At 48.8% G+C, this 24,015-nt stretch overlaps 1 protein-coding gene across 3 annotated transcripts in view; it reads left to right on the top strand.

Annotated features, from left to right (window-relative positions):
- Positions 1 to 24,015, top strand: part of ARAP2 (ArfGAP with RhoGAP domain, ankyrin repeat and PH domain 2) — a 575,623-nt gene that overhangs the window by 84,015 nt on the left and 467,593 nt on the right. For all 3 annotated transcript variants that reach the window (XM_063922313.1, XM_063922304.1, XM_063922322.1), the window contains exon 10: positions 345 to 517. In XM_063922313.1, coding sequence (XP_063778383.1) covers positions 345 to 517 — 173 coding nt within the window. The remainder of the gene's footprint in view (positions 1 to 344; positions 518 to 24,015) is intronic.

Raw genomic sequence — 24,015 nt, 5'->3', positions numbered from 1 at the left:
CCATTTTTTCAATGTGGGGGCTGCCAATCTCTAATACCTCTAATACCAGGAAATAACTGATCTCTTGGTCAAGAACCAGGCTAGCAGAAATCTAACTAGTCAGATGTGTAACAAAATATATGTCAAACATATACTAATACATAACTGAATAAGAGTGCCCACTGTTGCAGCATAACAACTTCTAGAAAAGGAGTCTCGCTTCACTTTGTAAAGATACTGTACATACAGTAAGAGCTAAAACGGAACGTTAGGTGGATTTCTTCTTTCATTATAATGCTAATAATATAAAAATATTCTTGTATTATTGTTTAGGTCTGATTTTGTTTATTAATGATATCTCTTAGGACATAGACATGAATGGATAAGCACTTTGGAACGTGTATTAGAGACACAGGCAAAGAACTGTCCGGTGCTCTGTGTTGGTGATAAAAGTGGATACCTTGAGATAAGAGGATACAAAAATAAAATCTATACCGTTATAAATGGAAGTAAATTGTGGCTCAGTAAAAGCAAACAGGTATGTGTGGCATGAAAGATAATACATAAAATATGAGATTGTACAAGCTAAATGTTGATAATAGTTGATAGGACAGGTTTTCTATTTCCATGTGTACTATATGTATGATGAATATTATTTATTTAGTTTATAATGTTACGGACCATGGGTGTAGCTATACTGGATGCAGGGGGTGCCATTGCTATGGGGTCTTAGGGGGCCCACCTCTGGTGCCTGACTCAACTGCACCCAGGCCATAAAGTTGTCTACTAGGTTCCCGATATTGCCAGCTAAGCACTGTATGGCATAATGTGAATTGGGGGCTATGTGTGGCATGTGTACTGGTGGCAGTTCAATATGTTGTATCATTAACTTGGGCCACTATAATATGGCATAATATGAACTGGGTGTACTGTATGGTATAATGTGAACTTGTGCACTACTATGGGGCATAAAATGAACAACTGCTGTGGAGAGAAACATCTCTGTAGAAGGGGGTAGGGCAGGGACGTGTGGTGAGCTAAATGGCTCAGGAGGCACTGGCTAGCACCAGAGCCAGATTTACAGGCAATGTATGAGCCAAAGGGTACATCTGGGCATTACACACATGTGCAGCAGTATAAACTCTTGTAAATTTGCTGAGTTTTGATCAGAGATGTGCAGAAAAGAAAGACAGGAGAGGCACTGCCTCACCTGTCAAAAACTTTTTACTCCAGAGTTTTGGCTATAAAAATGATTAGAATAATACAAAGTAGATATTTCAAACATATTCTTTGTATTTTTCATATACTTTATACAGTCAAAACTCTGGCTCGAACGATAGTATGAGAAGAAAGGCTCTGCCTCACCTGCCTCACCCCACCACACGTCACTGGGGTAGGGGCACCTCCAAAATGTTGCTATGGGGCCACAATGTTCTTAATACATCCATGTAATGGGCAAATGCTACAGTAAGCCACAATTAGAACTATATAAAGATAAGGGAGCCACTAATCTTGGAAATTATGCCTCTCTACCTTATTGCTAAAGCTTCAGTTTTCATACCGGAGACCAGAGAATTTAGTGGGGATTAGCCTCTTTTTGTAATATTGAGCAGTCTTTTGGTCTGTAACTATTCAACATGCCATACATCTAAAACTGGAACAAAACAAAAACACTCATCACTTATTATTCCCACATGCTGTACTTAAAGGTCTCTATACCTTGTTAGTGAGTGTCCAGCAGCAACTTATCTCTTGCTACTGTAGGTTGTTAGTATGCTGGCTTAGGTAGCTGTTTGCTTACAGATGTTGATGAGTGTCACCATTAATCCCTGTCACATCTAGGGGTATATGTACCAAACCTTGGAGAAAGATAAAGCTGAGAGAAAGTACCAGCCAATCAGCATCTAACTGTCATGTTATTGACCATTTTTTAAAAAATGGCCATTACGAGCTGATTGGTTGGCACTTTATCTCCGTCCACTTTATCTCTCTCCAAGGTTTGAAATATCTCCCACACAGGGGTCTATGTACTAAGCATTGGAGAGAGATAAAGTGGAAAGAGATAAAGTACCAGCCAATCAGCTTCTAACTGCCATGCAGGGCCGAAACTAGGGGGGGGCTAGGGGGGCAGGCGACCTGGGCGCCAGATTGGAGGGGGCGCCGAGACCCCCTAAAACCCGCCGCGGCACATACTTTTAAACCCCCTTCTCCCGAGTGCCCAGCTCGGGGGGCGGGGTTTCGCGGAATGACGCGATTGCGTCGTGATGTCACGGCGCAAACGCGTCATTCCACGAAACCCCGCCGGAGGAGGGAGAAGGGGGAGCCTGGAGCCGCGCAGACGAGGAGGGAGAGGCGGCTGAAGAGCGGCGAGAACCGCTTCAAATGTAAGTCAGCCCCTCTCCCTTCCTCTCTCTCTCTCTCCCTCCACCACCTGCCGCAATGTGTAAAATGGGGACCTGTGCCTGCCGCTATGTGTAAAATGGGGACCTGTGCCTGCCGCTATGTGTAAAATGGGGACCTGTGCCTGCCGCTATGTGTAAAATGGGGACACTTGCCAGCGTACTGTGTAAAATGGGGACCTGTGCCTGCCGCTATGTGTAAAATGGGGACACTTGCCAGCGTACTGTGTAAAATGGGGACCTGTGCCTGCCGCAATGTGTAAAATGGGGACACTTGCCAGCGTACTGTGTAAAATGGGGACCTGTGCCTGCCGCTATGTGTAAAATGGGGACACTTGCCAGCGTACTGTGTAAAATGGGGACCTGTGCCTGCCGCAATGTGTAAAATGGGGACACTTGCCAGCGTACTGTGTAAAATGGGGACCTGTGCCTGCCGCAATGTGTAAAATGGGGACCTGTGCCTGCCGCAATGTGTAAAATGGGGACACTTGCCAGCGTACTGTGTAAAATGGGGACCTGTGCCTGCCGCTATGTGTAAAATGGGGACACTTGCCAGCGTACTGTGTAAAATGGGGACCTGTGCCTGCCGCAATGTGTAAAATGGGGACACTTGCCAGCGTACTGTGTAAAATGGGGACCTGTGCCTGCCGCTATGTGTAAAATGGGGACACTTGCCAGCGTACTGTGTAAAATGGGGACCTGTGCCTGCCGCAATGTGTAAAATGGGGACCTGTGCCTGCCGCAATGTGTAAAATGGGGACACTTGCCAGCGTACTGTGTAAAATGGGGACCTGTGCCTGCCGCTATGTGTAAAATGGGGACACTTGCCAGCGTACTGTGTAAAATGGGGACCTGTGCCTGCCGCAATGTGTAAAATGGGGACACTTTTTCCTGCCGCAATGTGTAAAATGGGGACACTTTTTCCTGCCGCAATGTGTAAAATGGGGACACCTGTCTGCCGCAATGTGTAAAATGGGGAATGGGGACACTTGCCTGTCGTACTGTGTAAAATGGGGACACTTTTTCCTGGATATGAAATTTATGTTAGAAAAGGCAGTTTCTCAGGTAAAAAAGTTCTGAAAGAGATATATATATATATATATATATATATATATAATATTTTTATTCATTTATTTTTTTTATTTTATTTTATTATTTTTATTTATTTATTGTAAAATATTTTTTTTTTTTTGCGGGGGGGGGGGGGGGGGGGGTGTCAAATGACTACCTTGCCCCGGGTGACAAAAATCCTAGTTTCGGCCCTGCTGCCATGTTACAATCAACAGTTAGGGGCTTGTTGATTAATGCTTTATCTCTGTCCACTTTTTCGCTCACCAAGTCTTAGTACAGACCCCTCATTGAGTTTAACATTCCTGTGTGATTAAATAGACCCACTAGTAGTATAAGAGTAATGGCCAAGTTGTGTCACTGGATGAGAATGACAGAATGTAGAGGGCACATAAACAGGTTTTACTGTATGGGTGGTCTGGGTGTCCACTTGCGTGATGGATGCTTTGTGTATAATCATACGTGCCTACTCTCCCGGAAAGGCCGGGAGGCTCCTTAAAATTGGGTGTCACTCCCGGCCCCCTAGGGAAGTGGGCAAATCTCCCACATTCCACTGCACCCCTGCCGCACCCCCACGTGCACCGACACCCGCTCCTTGCGCATCCCGTCACAGAGGAGAAGCGGGCGGGGGGATGATGCAATTCGCGCTAAATTGTGTCATCGTAGCCCCGCCCACCACTTCACAATGCCGGTAGTGGGGCAATGAAAAGTGGTGGGTGGGGCTACGATGACACAATTGCATCACCACGCCCCCGTACCACCTCTTCCACGCTCCCCTCCTATGTCACTTGGCTGCTCCCTCCCAGAGGGAGCAGCAGAAAAGTAGGCAGGTATGTGGATAATCAGTGTGGTGGGTTGTCTTGTACGTTTTTCAAATGCTTTGCCACGAAGATTGTGTTTTGCCAATGTGGTCCATAGCAACCAGTTTCTTCATGGAAATTTGTAAGGCTATGTATAAAAGAAAAGAATCTGTGTTAGTATTGTTTTACAACATGTCTGCAGGATTGTACAATTTTATTAGTTAAGCACTATTGAATTTTAAAATAAAAGCAAAGTTTTTTTGTTTTTTTTTAACCAAAAGACACATTCTTGGGTAAAGAGACCTCTATAAAGTTGGCTATTAAAATGCTCTGTCTCCAGATCTGTAAAAGTTTGAGAATAGCTGTAGTGATGACAAACGGACATCGGTCTACAGATTAAACATGAGAGTGCTTGGGGAAATGATGTCCTGTCACAAAATCAATTCATATATAATGTAATATCTCCATGTGCAATTTTTATTTACTATAGTCAATGCTCTGAACTGGGTGAGCTATAATTAATGTGACATGGCATTGATGTCGATACATCAGGCAGGGTACCTGGAACATCGTGCACTATAACTGACAACGCAAAATAAAAACAAGACAGATGTTCCGGGATGTTTTCTTTTTTTTTTTTAATTAAGAAGCAAAAAATGAAAAATGCCACGTAAACAACAGTGTGTTTCAGTACAGATATGGCCTCTGTGTAACTTAAGGAATACATGTAGCCCTCCATCTGATGCCGAACTACAAGTCACAGCATACCATGCCAGCTTCTGCTTTCCCAGCAGTGTGAGAGTCATAGCAGGAGAATAATATAGTTCTCTTGGTTTAGAGTATGAAGCTGGCAATTAGTAGCAAGACCAGCAGAGGGCAATGTTGTCTTAAGAAAACAAGTACAGAGAAATCCAGTTGTATGAAATAAGACTGAAAATCCACAAAGGGATGAGCTAATAGGCTTCTCATATTGGCACTCACATCCATGCTAGAACTACTCCCATTGTGATTTATAGAGCTTTTTTATGACTGCAGTGCTAAAACTTACCTAGTGTTAAAATAAGAACACATCACACTGAATTCTATTAACTATAGTTCAGAAGAAAAAAAACGTGACTCTCTATATAGACTGTGCTTTGTTAAGATTATCTCATCCTGATCTTATGCAATTGAATTCACTGTGTGATATCTGTGCATATGTTTTGTGTACAGCAGCTTAGATGCTCATTTCTATAACTATACGAATGACATACTGCATTGGTTGCTTGACTGTATTATATAGTCAGACATAACACCATTAATTTAACAAATGAGCAAACTGATGGAAAAAATCAAGTTGCAATTGTTCTTTTTCATATTAATAGCCTACTTAGCGAATTTAGAAAAGTGTCATTAGGCAGATGTATTAAGCCTGGAGAAGTGATAAGTGCAAGGTGAAAACGCACCAGCCAATCAGCTCCATTATGTAAATTGACAGTTAGTAGCTGATTGGCTGGTACGTTATCACCTTGTACTTGCTTTAGCACTTTTCCAGGCTTAGTACATCAGCCCCATTATACCAGATTCAACTTTTCCTTTACTTATCAAAGGATAACCACCAAACATAGAACACTAAGGGGGACATTTACTAAGCAGTAATTAGAGCAGAGAAGTGAGCCAGTGGAGAAGTTGCCCATGGCAACCAATCAGCACTGAAGTAACATCTAAAATTTGCATACTATAGAATTATACAGAGCTGCTGGGGCAACTTCTCCGCTCTCATCACTGCTTAGTAAATGTCCCCCTTAACCTTCAGCCATTGGTAAATAGAATCACCAGATTTCTCTGGCAAAATCTTACCCATTCAAAGCATGGGAAAGCCTATTAAACAAGGTCTCAGAATGGTGATATGAGAAGATAATTGGGCAGATGTACTAAGCATTGGAGAGTAATAAAGTGGAGAGAGATAAACCACCAACCAGTCAGCTCCTGTCATTTAATTCAAACACAGCCTGTGACATGGCACTTAGGAACTGATTGTCGGGTACTTTATCTCTCTCCACTTTATCACTCTCCAAGACTTAGTACATCTCCCCCAATGAGTGATAAATGCTTTATTATTTAAATAAATCATATATTCCTATGTGCATAGTGTTATAAAAAAAAAATTATTTTAGTTTTTTCAATTATTTCTATTTTTACATATTTGTGGGGGTTTTTTTTTGTGTTATCTCTGACAGTCGCCAGTATCTCCAAGGAAGCTGCTCCTAGATATTTAATTACAAAATAAATAAAAGTGATAGTATTTTTTTTTATTGCTAGAGTTTATTCAGGGGTGAAAGAAAACCAGCTTTATCACCGGCTATTATTAATAAATAGTTCCCGTGAGACTGAATAAAATGTATACTGGAGAATACCTTTGAAAATATGTTATGATCAACAATAAAACATGTAGTGGAACTATTAAAAAAAAAAAATCCAAAAATAATATTTGTACCACATTACCCTAATAATATGTCCTATTAAATATGGTTGTTTTTAGATAATAGACTGACAACCTGTTGGGTATAAACCAGAGCAGGGTCATAACGAGGGATATACGTCTGGTACTGCCGACGGGGGGCCCTGGTCATTCATTGCCCTGATAGCTCCTTTTTACCGCTTCCCAGGCACCATGTGATGTAGAACGGCAGAGGCCATGTCCTTAGGATGTTCCTGGCATCCAGCTCCTGGGGCTTGTTCTGTGATCATGACATCCTATGTGCCAGGGTAGGGGAGAGATTGTGTGGACTATATTTTGTATTACATAATTCTAGCTGCACCTGCACTATGCAGTATATGGAGAGCTCCATTGTGAAAACTGTGTGTGGAAGCGTAATATATACAGCTTGTATTAAAGATCAGTGACAGTGAATCATGGATGCATCAAGCTAAGGTGTAAGTCTGAGAGAAAACCTTGCACCTTGTCTTCACTTCACAACAGTGTTGATTAACCCATCCTAATGATTCCCTGCAGCATAGTGTACAATGTACTTAATTAGTGTTTCCTTACAGCTCCACTGTATTGTATTGAGCGCTATTGCTGTGGGCAATGCCAAAATTGATACAGATAATGTTTGAGTGCAGAACTCCATTTGCTTACATTATATCTGGACTGCCAGTGTAAGAACATTTAAATAGGCTTTAAGAATGCACAGTAATAACACCTCTGAGTATGAGGCCACATAGTGCCACAATCTGGAGAAATTACAACTGAGAACAAAAGAACCATTGCAGACACAATGGGTGGAATTCAATTGTTTAAAAAGTCGGTTGGGTGTCTTTTTTTCCCTGTCTATTAGATAAGAAAAAACAGACTCCCAACTGACTTTTCAAACATTTGAATTCCCCCTTTGGATTTCCTGTAATGATTACTGGGTTACACAAGCCTCAAGCATTTTACCCAGTGAAGAGCAGCTCAGCGTCAAGTGCAGATGTTTTAAACACATTAGAATGTTTAGCAATCACATGGTTACATTCTATCTTGTCTATAATTTTCACTTTGTCCTTTTTCCTGCAAAACCTTTGTCTTTTCTTTCCGGCCAGTCCTCTGTCAGTCTTACTCCCATCTGCTTACAAGCTCCATTATTTGTCTACTTAGTAATTGTCACTCTTCCTAACTGCTTACAAACCTCATCATTTGTCCTATTACACCTTTGTCACTCTTCCTATTAGCTCATAAAGTCCATCCTATCTGCTCCCAAATTCCATCATTTGTCCTAATATACGCCTGTCAGGTCTCTTCCCTACATTAGTTATATCAAACTTTAGTCAATCTTCCTCTGTGTCACATGAGATACTTCCATGAGTTTGTTCAAAAAGCTTTCGGTTCTCCATGAGTCTTTTCTCTATGAGCCCTTCTGTGCAAAAAATCCAACAGTAAAATATAAAAACAACTAATACCCCTTTCACATCGCACTAAAAACCCGGTATCGACACGGCATATTGCTGTGTCGAAACGGGTCCGTGTGCAATGTGAAAGGTCCTTTGGTGAATTAGCGGGTCGCCTGACCCGGTAATTCAACCCGGTAAAAAAGAAGGGTTATTACCGGGTTGATTACCGGGTCAGGTGCAGTGTGAATGGGAGCCGTTCCGATGCGACACGGCTCCCATTCACAGCATAGGCAGAGGCGGCGCAGGAGATGAGCTCATCTCCCGGCGCCGCCTCCACCCCCGCCCCTGCTGCTGCTGCGCCCTCCGCTGCTATGGCAATCGACCCGGTATATTGCCGGGTCGGAAAGCCAGCAACGGAGCGCAAATGCCGGATCCCACCCGGTAAGTACACGTTTCTCTTACCGGGTAGGATCCGGCATTTGCGATCTGAATGCAGCATAAGTGACAGTTATTAACAATAGCAATCCAAGACCCAGTACCTTGGTAGGGCAGACAAAAAGAATCAGAGCAGGGGTGGGCTGGACTGGGGGGCAGGATGCCATCTGTCGCCGCTAGCTGCTAGATGGGCCCTGGGCATAGGTGACCTTTTGAAAGGGTAGACTGAGCACTGGAATTGGGGCAGAGCTGCTGCCTAATGGCTCTTCAGATCTCTGAGCCAGTTTTTTGAGGAGTCTGAAGTAAGTTAAACTGTCTGTTACTTCATACTCCTCGGATCACTGTCATCAGATAGAAGACCTTCCCCAACCCCAGTGCTCAGCCTCTCTGGTCCTGCCCAGCAGCATGCTTAGCAGCAACTTTTACCCTATGTCCTGCGTTCTGTGGAAGTAAGTGAAGTACACCTGTAAGAGGCACGGGGGTGGGGCCCTGGGGAACAAAGTTCGGCGCGCTCACTTACCAGGCCAACGTACCTCACGCCTCCCGTCATCCACCTTCAGTCCGTCGAGGTAGCTCAGACGATACTGGCACACGTCCAGACACAGAAGAACTTCCTGGGGTGACCTGAAACGAATGGGGGACACACTACGCAGGGGTGGCCTACACTGGGCTCAGTGAAGGGTCATCATTGGCGCTTGTGGCCTCAGACTGGGTGCCCCCGTAGTGGTGAGAAGCACCAGGGGCGACCCTGAACGAAAACGCCCAAAGGGGAGGTGGGGGCAGGGGCAACATACACCACGAACACACACGAAACACCTTTATGCTCACCAGCTATATACTCGGCTTCCGCCAGACGACTGGCCCTTCTTCTTTGCTCCTGTAAGAGAACACACAACACAGCCCACGGGACGTGGCGCTGCTTACGCTTTATGATGGAGAGACACTTATACAGAGGTTATAGCACAACACCGTAATACTGTTTCAACCTTGTGGTACTCACCAACGCGTACTTCCGACAGCCTACCTTTCATGGGGGCCTGGCTGTGGGGAAAACTGAGAACTCATCACACACGCGGCGTAGCGCCAACTTATTCGAACCTGCGGCGTAGCGCCGACTTCAGCTACCTGCGGTGTAACGCCGACTTCAGCAACCTGCGGCCTAACGCCGACTTCAGCAACCTGCGGCCTAACGCCGACTTCAGCAACCTGCGGCCTAACGACGACTTCAGCAACCTGCGGCCTAACGACGACTTCAGCAACCTGCGGCCTAACGCCGACTTCAGCAACCTGCGGCCTAACGCCGACTTCAGCAACCTGCGGCCTAGCGCCGACTTCAGCAACCTGCGGCCTAGCGCCGACTTCAGCAACCTGCGGCCTAGCGCCGACTTATGCAACCTGCGGACGAGTGCCGACTTATGCAACCTGCGACGTAGCACCGACTTACTGTACACACCATAGCGTTGGGCTTCCTTGCCCTGGATGCCCCCTGCCTATGTCTGTCTATCTGGGGGGCCTGACGCCCTTTGCTGCTCTGGCCGTGGGCCTGCCTAACTGTGGGGAGATAATGGGGGCCTAACGCCCTTTGCTGCTCAGGCCTGCCTTTTTTTGCCCCACGGGCCTAGTGCCCGCCTTCGGTGCCTCAGGCTGGTGGGCCTAATGCCCCCTTTGGTCCCCCCGGGCCTAGCGCCCGCCTAACGCACCTCAGGCCTAGTGCCTGCCATGCCCCACGGGCCTAGTGCCCGAATCCCTGGTGGTCTAGGGGTGAAGGGGGGGCCCTACCTGAACTTACCCATCCAAAGGGCAATGGCTGGACCAAGCCTGGTCCGGCCACGCCCACCGCGTTGTCTTTGCCGGAGGCGGGATGGCTCCCACCACCTCCGGGCTTCCTGGAGACTTCACCTGGGCAGCGGTGGCCTATGCAAGCTCTTTTGCGTTGCACACCGCTGTCCCAGGGCTTCCCACGTCTTCACCGACAGGCGTCGGCTCTTTGTACTTCACCCGGCGGGCGGCGGCGTGTCTCAGCTCTTTTGCAACTACCGCCGCCCTCCGGGACTTCCTGCGCCGTCTTCGTTCTTCTATCTACAGGAGCTCTTCTCTGCTCCTTCTCCGTCGCCGAACTGACTTCCCGCGCCCGGCGCTGGCTAAAACAAACCAGTGCCGGGGGTGGGGCTATGATGCGGCGAGCCGGGATTGGCTCGCCGCCGCCACTCCCGATTGGCTGCCAGTTCACGAGCCGTGATTGGCTCGCGGCTGGCGCCCAATTAAAAAAGCGCCGCTGTGATTGGCGGGGCCTGAGTCCCAGAGGATGCAGGCCCGCCGCCATCACCCGCGTGGAGCGGCGGTGGATATTCACCGCCGCCCCCACGCCCGCTGCCGAACTCTGCAACGGGCCGGGCAGGGGAAGACCGGACCAGGCCCGGCCCCCAGTGCTGCCCGGAGCCAGTGCGACCTCCGGCCCCATGGGATGGCGCCGAGCCATCCCAGGTAAGGAGGGAGGTACAGGCTAGTAGCAGGGCCAGTGACCGCACGAGTACACTGGCCCTTGCTACATTCCTCCACGCTTTTTCCTTTGTGGTTCCCACAAAGCTGAAGATCGCCCTTGTCCTGGCGTCAGGACCTTCATCGCTAGTTCTGGCGGTTGGCCCCCGTTCAGGTGTCCCATCCGGCGTATCTGCGCCTGCATCTGTGGAGGGAAAACTCACCTTCCTACTTTGGCCTGAGGGTGCTATCCCCTTGGGGACCACCGTGGGGGGTAGACCCTCCATGGCGGTGGCCTCCTGGAGCTGGTTCCGGCGCTCTAGGATACTGGATTCCCCATCTGATGACATATCCTTCCACCCGTCGTCGTCATCCGGGTCGTCTGCAGGTTGGTCAGCAACACCGGGTTCCTCATCGGATGACATGGTCTCCCACTCGTCGTTGTTGGATTCTTCAAGGATATCCGTAATCTGGTCGGAGACACTGGATTCCTCATCAGATGACACAGTCTCCCACCCATCGGCGTCGGGGTCTTCCAGGTCGGTCCAGCTGGGGGATAGGTCATCCCTAGGCCAGGGGCACTCGGGCCGTTCGTGGTCGGGATCGCCGCAGCCCGTACATCTCTCTACCTCCCCTTCGCTCCGGTCATCGTCCCAGGTGCAGCCCTTGTGGTCGCCGCCGTAGTCGTCACAGGCAGACCAGTTGACCTCCCGCATCCGACGCTCCTCCTGGCGCCTGTCCGACGCTCCCTTCCTCTCGGCTTGCCCTTGGCGCCAATTCCTAATTGCCCGGGCTGAGGCGTGTGGGCAATCCGGCGATTCATGGTCCACTTCTCCACAGAGCGCGCACCAGGGCTCGTCCAAGCTCTGCTGGGTCCAGTGTGGCCCCTCCGATTGGACGGCTTTGTCGCTGCACTCTTGGGGCCAATCCCTATGTTCCACGGGGATCGTTGATCTTGGGGGCTCGGTTGTGAAGTAACGCCCGCCGCTATGGATCCCTGCGACCAACGGCTGCGTCTCGACATCCACTCTAGCAGCAGGTGGCCGGGGGTACTCCTCCGTCTGCTGGCCCTGTCTGGTAGGGGTCGGTGGTGGCTGGATGACGCTTCTTCTGGCGGCGATCCTCTCGGTTACGCTTTACGGCTTGCTGCACTGCCCGTAGTAGGTCAGCGGACGTGAGGACGGGCCAGTTACTTCTATCCTCACATGCCAGGGGGTGGATCCGTTCTGGTGGCGTTCACCACATCGTGTCTGTCGTCCGCAGATCCTGCCAGCTACGCCAAATGTAAGAGGCATGGGGGTGGGGCCCTGGGGAACAAAGTTCGGCGCGCTCACTTACCAGGGCTACGTACCTCACGCCTCCCGTCCTCCACCTTCAGTGCGTCGAGGTAGCTCAGACGGTACTGGCACGCGTCCAGACACAGAAGAACTTCCTGGGGTGACCTGAAACGAATGGAGGACACACTACGCAGGGGTGGCCTACACTGGGCTCAGTGAAGGGTCATCATTGGCGCTTGTGGCCTCAGACTGGGTGCCCCCGTAGTGGTGCGAAGCACCAGGGGCGACCCTGAACGAAAACGCCCAAAGGGGAGGTGGAAGGAGGGGCAATATACACCACGAACACACACAAAACACCTTTATGCTCACCAGCTATATACTCGGCTTCCGCCAGACGACTGGCCCTTCTTCTTTGCTCCTGTAAGAGAACACACAACACAGCCCACGGGACGTGGCGCTGCTTACGCTTTATGACGGAGAGACACTTATACAGAGGTTATAGCACAACACCGTAATACTGTTTCAACCTTGTGGTACTCGCCAACGCGTACTTCCGACATCCTACCTTTCATGGGGGCCTGGCTGTGGGGAAAACTGAGAACTCATCACACACGCGGCGTAGCGCCAATTATGCAAACCTGCGGCGTAGCGCCGACTTCAGCAACCTGCGGCGTAACGCCGACTTCAGCAACCTGCGGCCTAACGCCGACTTCAGCAACCTGCGGCCTAACGCCGACTTCAGCAACCTGCAGCCTAACGCCGACTTCAGCAACCTGCGGCCTATCGCCGACTTCAGCAACCTCCGGTCTAGCGCCGACTTCAGCAACCTGCGGCCTAGCGCCGACTTCAGCAACCTGCGGCCTAGCGCCGACTTATGCAACCTGCGGCCGAGTGCCGACTTATGCAACCTGTGACGTAGCGCCGACTTACTGTACACACCATAGCGTTGGGCCTCCTTGCCCTGGATGCCCCCTGCCTATGTCTGTCTATCTGGGGGGCCTAATGCCCTTTGCTGCTCAGGCCGTGGGCCTGCCTAACTGTGGGGGGATAATGGGGGCCTAACGCCCTTTGCTGCTCAGGCCTAGTGCCTGTTTTTGCCCCACGGGCCTAGTGCCTGCCTTCGGTGCCTCAGGCTGGTGGGCCTAATGCCCCCTTTGGTCCCCCCGGGCCTAGCGCCCGCCTAACGCGCCTCAGGCCTAGTGCCTGCCATGCCCCACGGGCCTAGTGCCCGAATCCCTGGTGGTCTAGGGGTGGGGGGCACTACCTGAACTTACCCGTCCAAAGGGCAATGGCTGGACCAAGCCTGGTCCGGCCACGCCCACCGCGTTGTCTTCGCCGGAGGCGGGATGGCTCCCACCACCTCCGGGCTTCCTGGAGACTTCACCTGGGCAGCGGTGGCCTGTGCAAGCTCTTTTGCGTTGCACACCGCTGTCCCAGGGCTTCCCACGTCTTCACCGACAGGCGTCGGCTCTTCGTACTTCACCCGGCGGGCGGCGGCGTGTCTCAGCTCTTTTGCAACTACCGCCGCCCTCCGGGACTACCGGCGCCGTCTTCGTTCTTCTATCTTCAGGAGCTCTTCTCCGCTCCTTCTCCATCGCCGAACTGACTTCCTGCGCCCGGCGCTGGCAAAAACAAACCAGTGCCGGGGGGCGGGGCTATGACGCGGCGAGCCGGGATTGGCTCGCCGTCGCCACTCCCGATTGGCTGCCAGTTCACGAGCCGTGATTGGCTCGCGGCTGGCGCCAAATTCAAAAAGCGGCGCTGTGATTGGCGGGGCCTGTGTCCTGGAGGATGCAGGCCCGCCGCCATCACCCGCGTGGAGCGGCGGCGGATATTCACCGCCGCCCCCCCGCCCGCTGCCGAACTCTGCAACCGGCCGGGCAGGGGAAGACCGGACCAGGCCCGGCCCCCAGTGCTGCCCGGAGCCAGTGCGACCTCCGGCCCCATGGGATGGCGCCGAGCCATCCCAGGTAAGGAGGGAGGTGCAGGCTAGCAGCAGGGCCAGTGACTGCACGAGTACACTGGCCCTTGCTACACACCCATCGTTAGCTGTGTGATTATGAGCTGTGCAAAAATAATGAGGAGCTAGGAGGATAGGCAGGGCAAAGGAGTACAAGCGGGAAGAAAGTATTACTTACCCCAATGATACTTGGTGTAGATCTGATCTAGGCGCATATCTCAAAAAAAGGGCATGGCTTAACAGGAGGGGCGTGGCTGGACAGGAATGGGCGTGGCTTTGCACCCCAAACCCCTGTTTTAGTCACTTTGGGAGTCCGGGAGGTGCTGGGCTGTCCCCGGAGACTTGCTGTGGCTGCAGTGTAGGCTCCTACAAAGTGGCAGGAGCTGGATTCTGCATATAATGCAGCACTGAGCAGGAGCCAGCATTTTGGTGTCACCCCTCACAGGGGACACCCGAGTGCAGCCTGCACCCACATAGTGACGCCACTGTTCTACACGTTAGCCTCTTACAGTCTTGGCCAGTGATCCCCAACCACGGTCCTCAAGGCACACTAACCGTTTATGTTTTAGTGATGTCCAGGCTTGAGCACAGATATTTAAATCAAAGTAACTGAGGTACTAATTAAATCAAATGTGCTCAAGTATGGCAATCCTTAAAACCTGAACTGTTGGTGTGCCTTGAGGACCATGGTTGGGAACCCCTGGTCTACAGTAGGGAAATGTGTTAGTCTGTCTACCTATGCTTGTCATTTCTAAGCTTTGTCTGTATGTGATATATTGAGATACAGTATGGACAAACTCACTAGAACTTTTGTTGTCTTCTCCTAATCATTGCGATTCTGTTCTCCGCTCATAGCAATGAGATGCATGCCATCTTTGCTTTAGCAAAATGATAATATGTAAATGTTTACGGTGTGCCAAAAATCTGGAAAATATGAGGGAAAAAATGTATAATTAACCAAGAAAAACTATCACAAACTAACAGACTTAGGGGTCTATTTATCAATTAATATTTGAGATATCCCCCAAAACACCCATTTTCAGGAGGGTACCTGTAAATGCTTAGTATCCCCTACAGGGGATTACAGCAGATATTGGCAATACAGATATGTCCTCATACATATATCCTCAATATGCCATGCAGCGCAATATACCTGACGCAAGTGAGCCCCCAGGTTCTCTGTTACTCTGCTAGCATTGAGTGTCTTTTTGACTATGCTCATTAAATACAACTGAGTCTGTATATAAAACTAAACTGAACTGTGCGGGAAAAATGCAGTGGTATCATAGCACTTCATATACAGAGTCGCACACAGATATACAAGTGTCACATATCAAATGAATCAGCCCAGTCTCCTGGTGCCTCCTAGCTACATTGCGCAATTAAGACACATACTGGGGTATATTTATTAAGATTCGTAATTGTCGGGATTTGAAGGGAGATTAAATACGAATGACACCGAATGTGTGAATTTGCAACTTTTTCAATTTTTTACGCCTCATTTACTATGCTCATTTACTATTCTGCATTTTCGTGTTTTCCGATGTCGATGTCATTCGTAATTTCGGGCAGTGTTTTACGGGAGTGATTAGTAAAACACTGTCGGACTTAACACTTGTGGTTGGCCCCACTTAACCTCGCGGTCAACCGCAGACCGCAGAGTTCCCACCATTGGATATAATGTAGCGCCGCTGCGCTACATTGTAACCACAGTGCGCCACCTTACTGACAGTGCAGGAGCGCACAGCCAATCAGGAGAGTGCCATGACGTGGTGCTCCCTGATTGGCTGAAGGGACCCTCTTTTACAGGAGTCACGGGGGGTCCCGACAGTTGGGGAAAGGGGTCCCATGTTTACACAGTGCGTCGTTCGGGTCTTTCGTTTTTTTTTTTACCAAGTACGTGGATTATAACTTTGAAGAAGAGGACCGATCTACCCCGGATTTTTTGTAAGTATAATTTTATTTACAGGTACCCCTGGATTCTACTGGAGAGGAGGACCGACTGCTTCATGTCAACATAGGTAAGTATGTATGTATGTAAGTGTGCATGTATGTTTAATAAAACTTACTTTCACGGTGTGTGTGTTTTGTTTTTATTTGGGTATTTTTTTGTAGTAGAACTACAGGTACCAACGGGCCTGTTTCCCCCCCTTATGCTGGTACTTGTGGTTCTCCAAGTACCAGCTTGCGGGGGAGGCTTGCTGGGACTTGTGGATCTGCTACAATAAACAATATTCTTTTTTTTGGCACAAAAGGCTATCAGCCTTCCATCCACCACCCACGGATGGGGGGGACAGCCTCGGGCTTCACCCTGGCCCTTGGGTGGCTGGAGGGGGGGACACCTTGATTTAAGGGGTCCCCACTCCTCCAGGGTACCCCAGCCAGGGGTGACTAGTTGGTGATTTAATGCCAGGTCCGCAGGGACCAATATAAATGTGTCCGCCAGCTGTGGCATTATCTCTCTAACTAGTGGAGCCCTGGGGGTTTATTTACTAATATTCGTGTTTTGTCCATTCTGAAGGGTGTTTGAACTCGAATGGTATCAGGTGCATTTTACTGCAACTTTTTGAATCCTGATACGGTCATTCACTAAGCTGCCGAGTTTTGCACAATCGTTTTTTCCGATGTCGATGTGATTCGTAATATCAGGCAGTGTTTTACGGGAGTGATGAGTAAAACACTGCCTGAAAAAACACAAGGAAACCCGGACTGATCTGTGAGATCCATGCAGAGCTTCATTGTGTACCTTAGAAAGTTCATTAAAGTCTTTAAAATCCTGGAAAAAATTGCGTGGGGTCCCCCCTCCTAATCATAACCAGCCTCAGGCTCTTTGAGCCGATCCTGGTTGAAAAAATATGGGGGAAAAAATGACAAGGGTTCCCCCATATTTAATCAACCAGCACCGGACTCTGCGCCTGGTCCTGGTTCCAAAAATACCGGGGACAAAAAGCGTAGGGGTCCCCCGTATTTCTGAAACCAGCACCGGGCTCCACTAGCTGGGGAGATAATGCCACAGCCGGGGGACACTTTGATATCGGTCCCTGCGGCCGTGCCATTAAAACCCCAACTAGTCACCCCTGGCCGGGGTACCCTGGAGGAGTGGGGACCCCTTCAATCAAGGGGTCCTCCCCCTCCAGCCACCCAAGGGCCAGGGGTGAAGCCCGAGGCTGTCCCCCCCATCCAAGGGCGGCGACTGGGGGGCTGATAGCCTTTTTGAAAAAATGTGAATATTGTTTTTAGTAGCAGTACTACAAGTCCCAGCAAGCCTCCCCCGCAAGCTGGTACTTGGAGAACCACAAGTACCAGCATGCGGTGGAAAACCAGGCCCGCTGGCACCTGTAGTACTACTACTAAAAAAATACCCCAATAAAAACAGGAGACACACACCTTGAAAGTATAAGTTTATTACATACATGCACACCTCCAAACATACATACTTACCTATGTTCACACGAGGGTCGGTCCTCTTATCCATGTAGAATCCATGGGGTACCTGTGAAAAAAATTATACTCACATAATCCAGTGTAGATCGGTCCTCTTCTGTTCTCTGTATAATTCACGTACTTGTCAAAAAAATAAAACGCAAACCCGACCACGCACTGAAAGGGGCCCCACGTTTTCACATGGGACCCCTTTCCCCGACTGCCAGGACCCTCCCCCTGACTCCTGTCTAAGAGGGTTCCTTCAGCCAATCAGGGAGCGCCACGTTGTGGCACCCTCCTGATTGGCTGTGTGCTCCTGTAGTGTCTGTCAGGCAGCACACGGCAGTGATACAATGTAGCGCCTATGCGCTCCATTGTAACCAATGGTGGGAACTTTGTGGTCAGCGGTTGACCGAAAGTAACCTCACCGCTGACACACTTGTTTTGTGTGAAAATTTTATTGCTTATCAGGGCTGCACAAGCGATCACAGCCCTGCTAAGCTAAAATACACTCCCCCATAAGCGTGGACCATTGATCGCAGCTGCAGCAAAAAGTTGCTGGCTGCGATCAACTCGGAATGACCACCATTGTGTGTAGAATTTTGAGGGAAAAAATGAATTTATTCCATTCTGGAATAAAGCTGTAACATAACAAAATGTGGAAAAAGTGAAGTGCTGTGAATACTTTCTGGATGCACTGTAGTCAAAATCGCAAGTAAGGATAGTCAATATCGGTGGTTCTGGGCTCCAAGGAGTTCAAGGGAAGTCGCAAAGTCAAAATCGGCACATAGTCAATATCTCACTGTGTGTTGCACCTTTAGACACAAGGACTTATGACTAAAATTAGTTTATAATTTTCACATATAAGAACCTATTACATAGAGATTGCTAATCTTAATAAGGTATCCTATTAGCCGCGGCAATTTTTTGCATAAATTTTGGTCATGATCAGGCTATGAAAAGTTATTCCTTATTGATGACTTGGTTTCGCTGCCAAAATCTCAGATACAGTAAGTGCCGGCATCGGGCCTAATAGGATAGCTCAGAACGGGTCAATTAGCCGTGTTAAATTACTGTGGTTTATTGGATAGCGCCCTAAGTGTTGTTATTGATTGTCTTTAATTGCTCTTTTGCTTGAAATCATAAGATAAAAACTATTTGAAATAACAAAGACCACTTTGTTTTTATCTGCATTTAAAGATAGGGACCTATTATAATTGGTCATCAAAGCTGGTTACACATGCACATGCACAGAGCCGTCTTAACAGCAGTGTAGGCCCCTGGGCACAGCAATGCACTGGGGCCCCTACCATCCTCCAGCGGTAGGGGTAGGGGGTGCTGTCAGCGGCAGCTTTGATGTCCCGCGGGGCAGTAGGGGGTGTTCTATCTTCCGCTCAGCATGTAGGACCTGGAGAAATAATTTCTGCTAATTACTCCTTTACTGCACAGATGGGGCAGGAAGGAGAACACTAAACTGTAGAAGGGGGCATTGGGCTGAATGAAGAGGCCCTGGTACATGTTTTTCAGGGTGGTAGGGAATGTTTAATACGTAGGGGAGAGGTCGATAGTGGAGTGGGCTTAATATTCATTATTTTCTGGTGGGAGAGCAGCTTGCTTTACTGCAGATATCTCCAGTTCCTGGAAATAGATTTCTTAGCTTTAACAAATTAGAGAGTCCCACCTTTCAGGAGGTACTGGGGACTTGGAGATCAGAGTGCAGAAGCCACAGCAATTCACCAACAAAAATATAAAACTGCATACCAGGCGTGTGGAGCTGGAGAAGAGACCAGCTGCTGGAAGGCTGATATCTCTGGTTCTGGGCGTAGCAGAGACAAGCTGCCAGTGTTCACCAAAAAGGGATAGTCCCAGCTTTTGGAGTATATACTCAGAAAAACTCTAAGTCAGACAGAACCCAAGATATCTGGGGGGTTATTTACTAATATTCATGTTTTTGCCATTTTTAAGGGTGTTTGATCTTGAATGGTATCGGGTGCATTTTACTGCAACTTTTTGAATCCTGATACGGTCATTTACTAAGCTGCCGAGTCTTCCTCATTCGTTTTTTCCGATGTCGATGTGATTCGTAATGTCAGGCAGTGTTTTACGGGAGTGATGAGTAAAACACTGCCTGACAAAACACAAGGAATCCCGGCCGGATCTGTGAGATCCGTGCAGGGCTTCATTGTGTACCTTAAAAAAGTTTTTAAAGTGTTAAAAATTCAGAAAAAAATTGTGTGGGGTCCCCCCCTCCTAAGCAAAACCAGCCTCGGGCTCTTTGAGCCGGTTCTGGTTGTAAAAAAACGGGGGGGAAATTGACAGGGGATCCCCCATATTTTAACAACCAGCACCGGGCTCTGCGCCTGGTCGTGGTGTAAAAAATACGGGGGACAAAAGACGTAGGGGTCCCCCGTAATTTTCACACCAGCACCGGGCTCCACTAGTCAGTGAGATAATGCCACAGCCGGGGGACACTTTTATATAGGTCCCTGCGGCCCTGGCATTAAATCCCCAACTAGTCACCCCTGGCCGTGGTACCCTGGAGGAGTGGGGACCCCTTAAATCAAGGGGTCCCCCCCCTCCAGGCACCCAAGGGCCAGGGGTGAAGCCCGAGGCTGTCCCCCCCCCATCCAAGGGCTGCGGATGGGGGGCTGATAGCCATAGTGTAAAAAAATATATATATATATTGTTTTTTGTAGCAGTACTACAAGTCCCAGCAAGCCTCCCCGCAAGCTGGTACTTGGAGAACCACAAGTACCAGCATGCGTGGTGAAAACGGGCCCACTGGTACCTGTACAGGCTGGGATGGGGTCCACTGCTTTGAAGTCGGATATCTTCGGTTCCCCTGGGCCGATTTTCACCCCTGGAAAGAGGGGACCCTCAGCTATAAGCCTAGGGCCATTTTACTCCTGGGGCCCTTGGGCAAGAGCCCATTGAGCTCAGACGAAAAGACGGCCCTGCATATGCAAGAGATGAAGGGCCCATCCAAATGCCACTACAAAGTCCTTCCCTGGTGTACAGCCCTGCTTCCGAATATACAAGGACTGAGATGCCCACATTCAGCATGCATAGATGCTGAAATACTGCTTGGTGCATTGTTGGACATACCTTTGGTCACCTTATTAAAACTTACATCGGTCCTTTGTCAGGTGCAGGTTTGAAACAGACACAGCCCGTGCCTCCGAATAGCCACTACCCAGTCACCACCCAGGAATGGCCAGTGTATTTTAAATATACTCTAATTCTCCATGCATGCACCTGAAATCAGCGCCGCAACTCTGTACGAACACAATTGGGACGCATACGAAGTGCGTCTCAGATGCATGCGCAGTAAGACGATATTGCACGACTACGTCCAAGATCGACTCATAAACAGGCCTGAAATGGGCAGGCCAAATCAACCTGAAATCAGCACGTTAGACTGTTAAAAGCAGCACAGAATATTTTAGGTCCGCTTACTCATGCAAGTTCATACATAGATAGATAAAGCTGGGTACACATGCCAGCTGATCGGTGTAAACACTCCCGATCATCTGTCGTGTGTCTTCAGCGTGACCACCTTCCTGCTCCTGCAAGCACCCTACACACGGTGCACACTATAGGGCTTCCATGGGATCGGATGAGTGAAGCTTCGCATTGTCACTGCGTACAGTTTGCCGATCTTTCGATATCAGATATACAGTAGGGCCCGATTCAGGTTGGACCGCAATATGCGATCCAACCACAAAAAATGCTAAAAGGATGCGGTCGCGGGGCAGAAAGGGGGGCGTCAACGCTCCATTTCCAATGTGGAGACAGAGCATTGCGGGGGTTTGGCTTAGAAATGGGGGCATGCTGGTGTGAACGGGGGGCATGACGAGTACATAATCTGGGTCAAGGGGGTGAGTGGCTGTTAGCATGCTAGGCGGTCTTGCCCTGCGATGGGCGGCACCCAGCATGCAATCCAAAAGATTGTGAATTCTGCTACTTAGCAGAATTTACAATCCTTACTGAATCAGGCCCATAGGCCCTTATTCAGATTATTAGCAAAGGAAAAAGTTAACAATTGGGCAAAACCATGTTGCACTGCAGGTGATGCAGATATAACATGTGCAGAGAGAGATAGATTTGGGTGGGGTGTGTTCAACTGAAATCTAAATTGCAGTGTAAAAATAAACACCCTGCACAGAAACAATATAACCAGAGCTGGCCCTAACCAATATGGTGCCCTAGGCAAGATTTTGTCTGGTGCCCCCTAGCACCACCACTAGTTCTACCTCTGACCCTGCACCCCTTTCTCAGCACCATCACCCCTCACCCATAGCAGTCCTCATTTTGATGCTCATACCATCTATATTTTAAATAGGAACAGTGCGCGCATTTGGCGCACAGCCCAAAAAGGGGTGTGTTCTTGCTGGAAAGGGGCATGGCCACACAATAGTACCCCCTAATTCAAATTACGCCACACAGTAGTGCAACTTTATTCACATGTTATCATGTGATAGTGTCCCTTATTCATGTTACATCACACAGTAGTACCACTTTACCTTATATACGTTACTCCTCTCAGTAGTGCCCTTCTTCACATTACACCACACCATATTGCTCGTTGTTCACATTATACCACTCACTAGTATCCTTTCTATACATTATGCCACACAGTAGAGTACCTTATACACACAATGCCACACATTATTAATGCCCTTATACACATAATACCACACAGTAATGCGCCTTACACATATGACACGCATTATTAATGTTCTTATAATGTGCCTTACACATCATACCAACCTTTAATAATGCAGTTATACACATAATGTCCCTTACACATATGCCGCACATTATTAGTGCCCTTATACACATAATAAAACACATATTGGGAGTCATTCAGATCTGATCGTAGATGTGCTAAGTTTAGCACATCTACAATCAGTTTCTCTGACATGCGGGGGGGGGGGGGGGGGACGCCCAGCACAGGACTAACCCGCCCCGCATGTCAAGCCCTCTCCCCCCGCTCAGGTGCAAAAGCATTGCACGCCGGCAATGCTTTTGCCCCTAGCGAGTAGCTCCCTGCCTGCGCAGCTGGCTACCCACCACATCCCGGGTCGCAGCAGCTGCGTGTAATGTCATGCAGGTGCCGTGGCCCACCCCTGCAACAGTTCAGATACGCCTGCATTGTCCGGACTGCGCCCCACCAATGCCGTTCTAATGCCATTGGCATGCCCCCTCCCACCCCACGACTGCCTCTGCCTGTCAGGTGATCGCAGCCCTGAGATGCTTATGCATCTCACTGGGCTCCGGGGTGTGCGTGCGCACTCCTCAAAGGGCTTTAGACTGCAATTGCTGCCACTGCAGCGATCCAGTCTGAATGACCCCTAATGTCCCTTTCACATATGCCTCACATTATTAGTGCACTTATACACATAATGACAAACATAGTGCCCCTTACACATTTTCCGCACAGTATTAATGCGTTTATACACATGACACACATAATGTCCCTTACACATATGCCGAACACTACTGCACAACCAACCCACGCACACACAGCACTCACACGGCCACTAACACTGTGATCTCTGCCTCTGCTTGGATACAGATGTACCCTCATACATCTTGCCTCAGTACGCCATGCAGCAGAAGATGCCTGGTGTAAGTCAGCTGGCAGCTCTGCTAACATCGGGCCTCTTTTTTGATAAAATGCATTTTATTTGCATTACTGTGTGGCTAGGATGCACAAGCAGCTTCTGCTGATTAAAATGATAAGTAGCATTTCGTATGCAGATACAGCCACAGTCATAAAAACAGAATATAGGCATGTTGCATATCATTTTAATCAGCAGAAGCTGCTGGTGCCCCTAGGCATACCAAATTCCCTAGGCATTTGCCTAGTGTGCCTATGCCTAGGGCTGGCTCTGAATATAACCCACCCAAATCTAAAGGTGCCCACACACTGAGCTATCCCTTGAACTCCCCCGGGAGCTCCCTGGCAGTCCCTGACGATTTTGTAAAAAAGTATTTTTTTAACAAACGATTTATCATACAATCTCTAAAGACATTGACAGACATTGGCAGATCTTGACTGCAGCAGGTAAGATCAGAGGATACATAATATGAGCTGCGGGGATGCGCATCGGATCGTTATCGTTTGAGCAGAACATACGAGTTGCACTTTTGTGATCGATATATTGTTATGACATATTGTTTTCATCCAAATTGACTGATCAGTGTGTGGGCACCTTAAATCTCTCTGCACATGTTACATCTGCCCCACCTGCAGTGCAACATGGTTTTTCCCCAAGTTTTTCGGTTTTCTAACAAACCTGAATAACCCCCATAAATCGAAGGATTGGCATAATGATTGT

This window comes from Pseudophryne corroboree, chromosome 1, assembly GCF_028390025.1.
Source record: "Pseudophryne corroboree isolate aPseCor3 chromosome 1, aPseCor3.hap2, whole genome shotgun sequence".
NCBI lineage: Eukaryota > Metazoa > Chordata > Amphibia > Anura > Myobatrachidae > Pseudophryne > Pseudophryne corroboree.
Note: the sequence above shows the minus strand (reverse complement) of the source record. Positions and strands in the feature narration are given on the sequence as shown.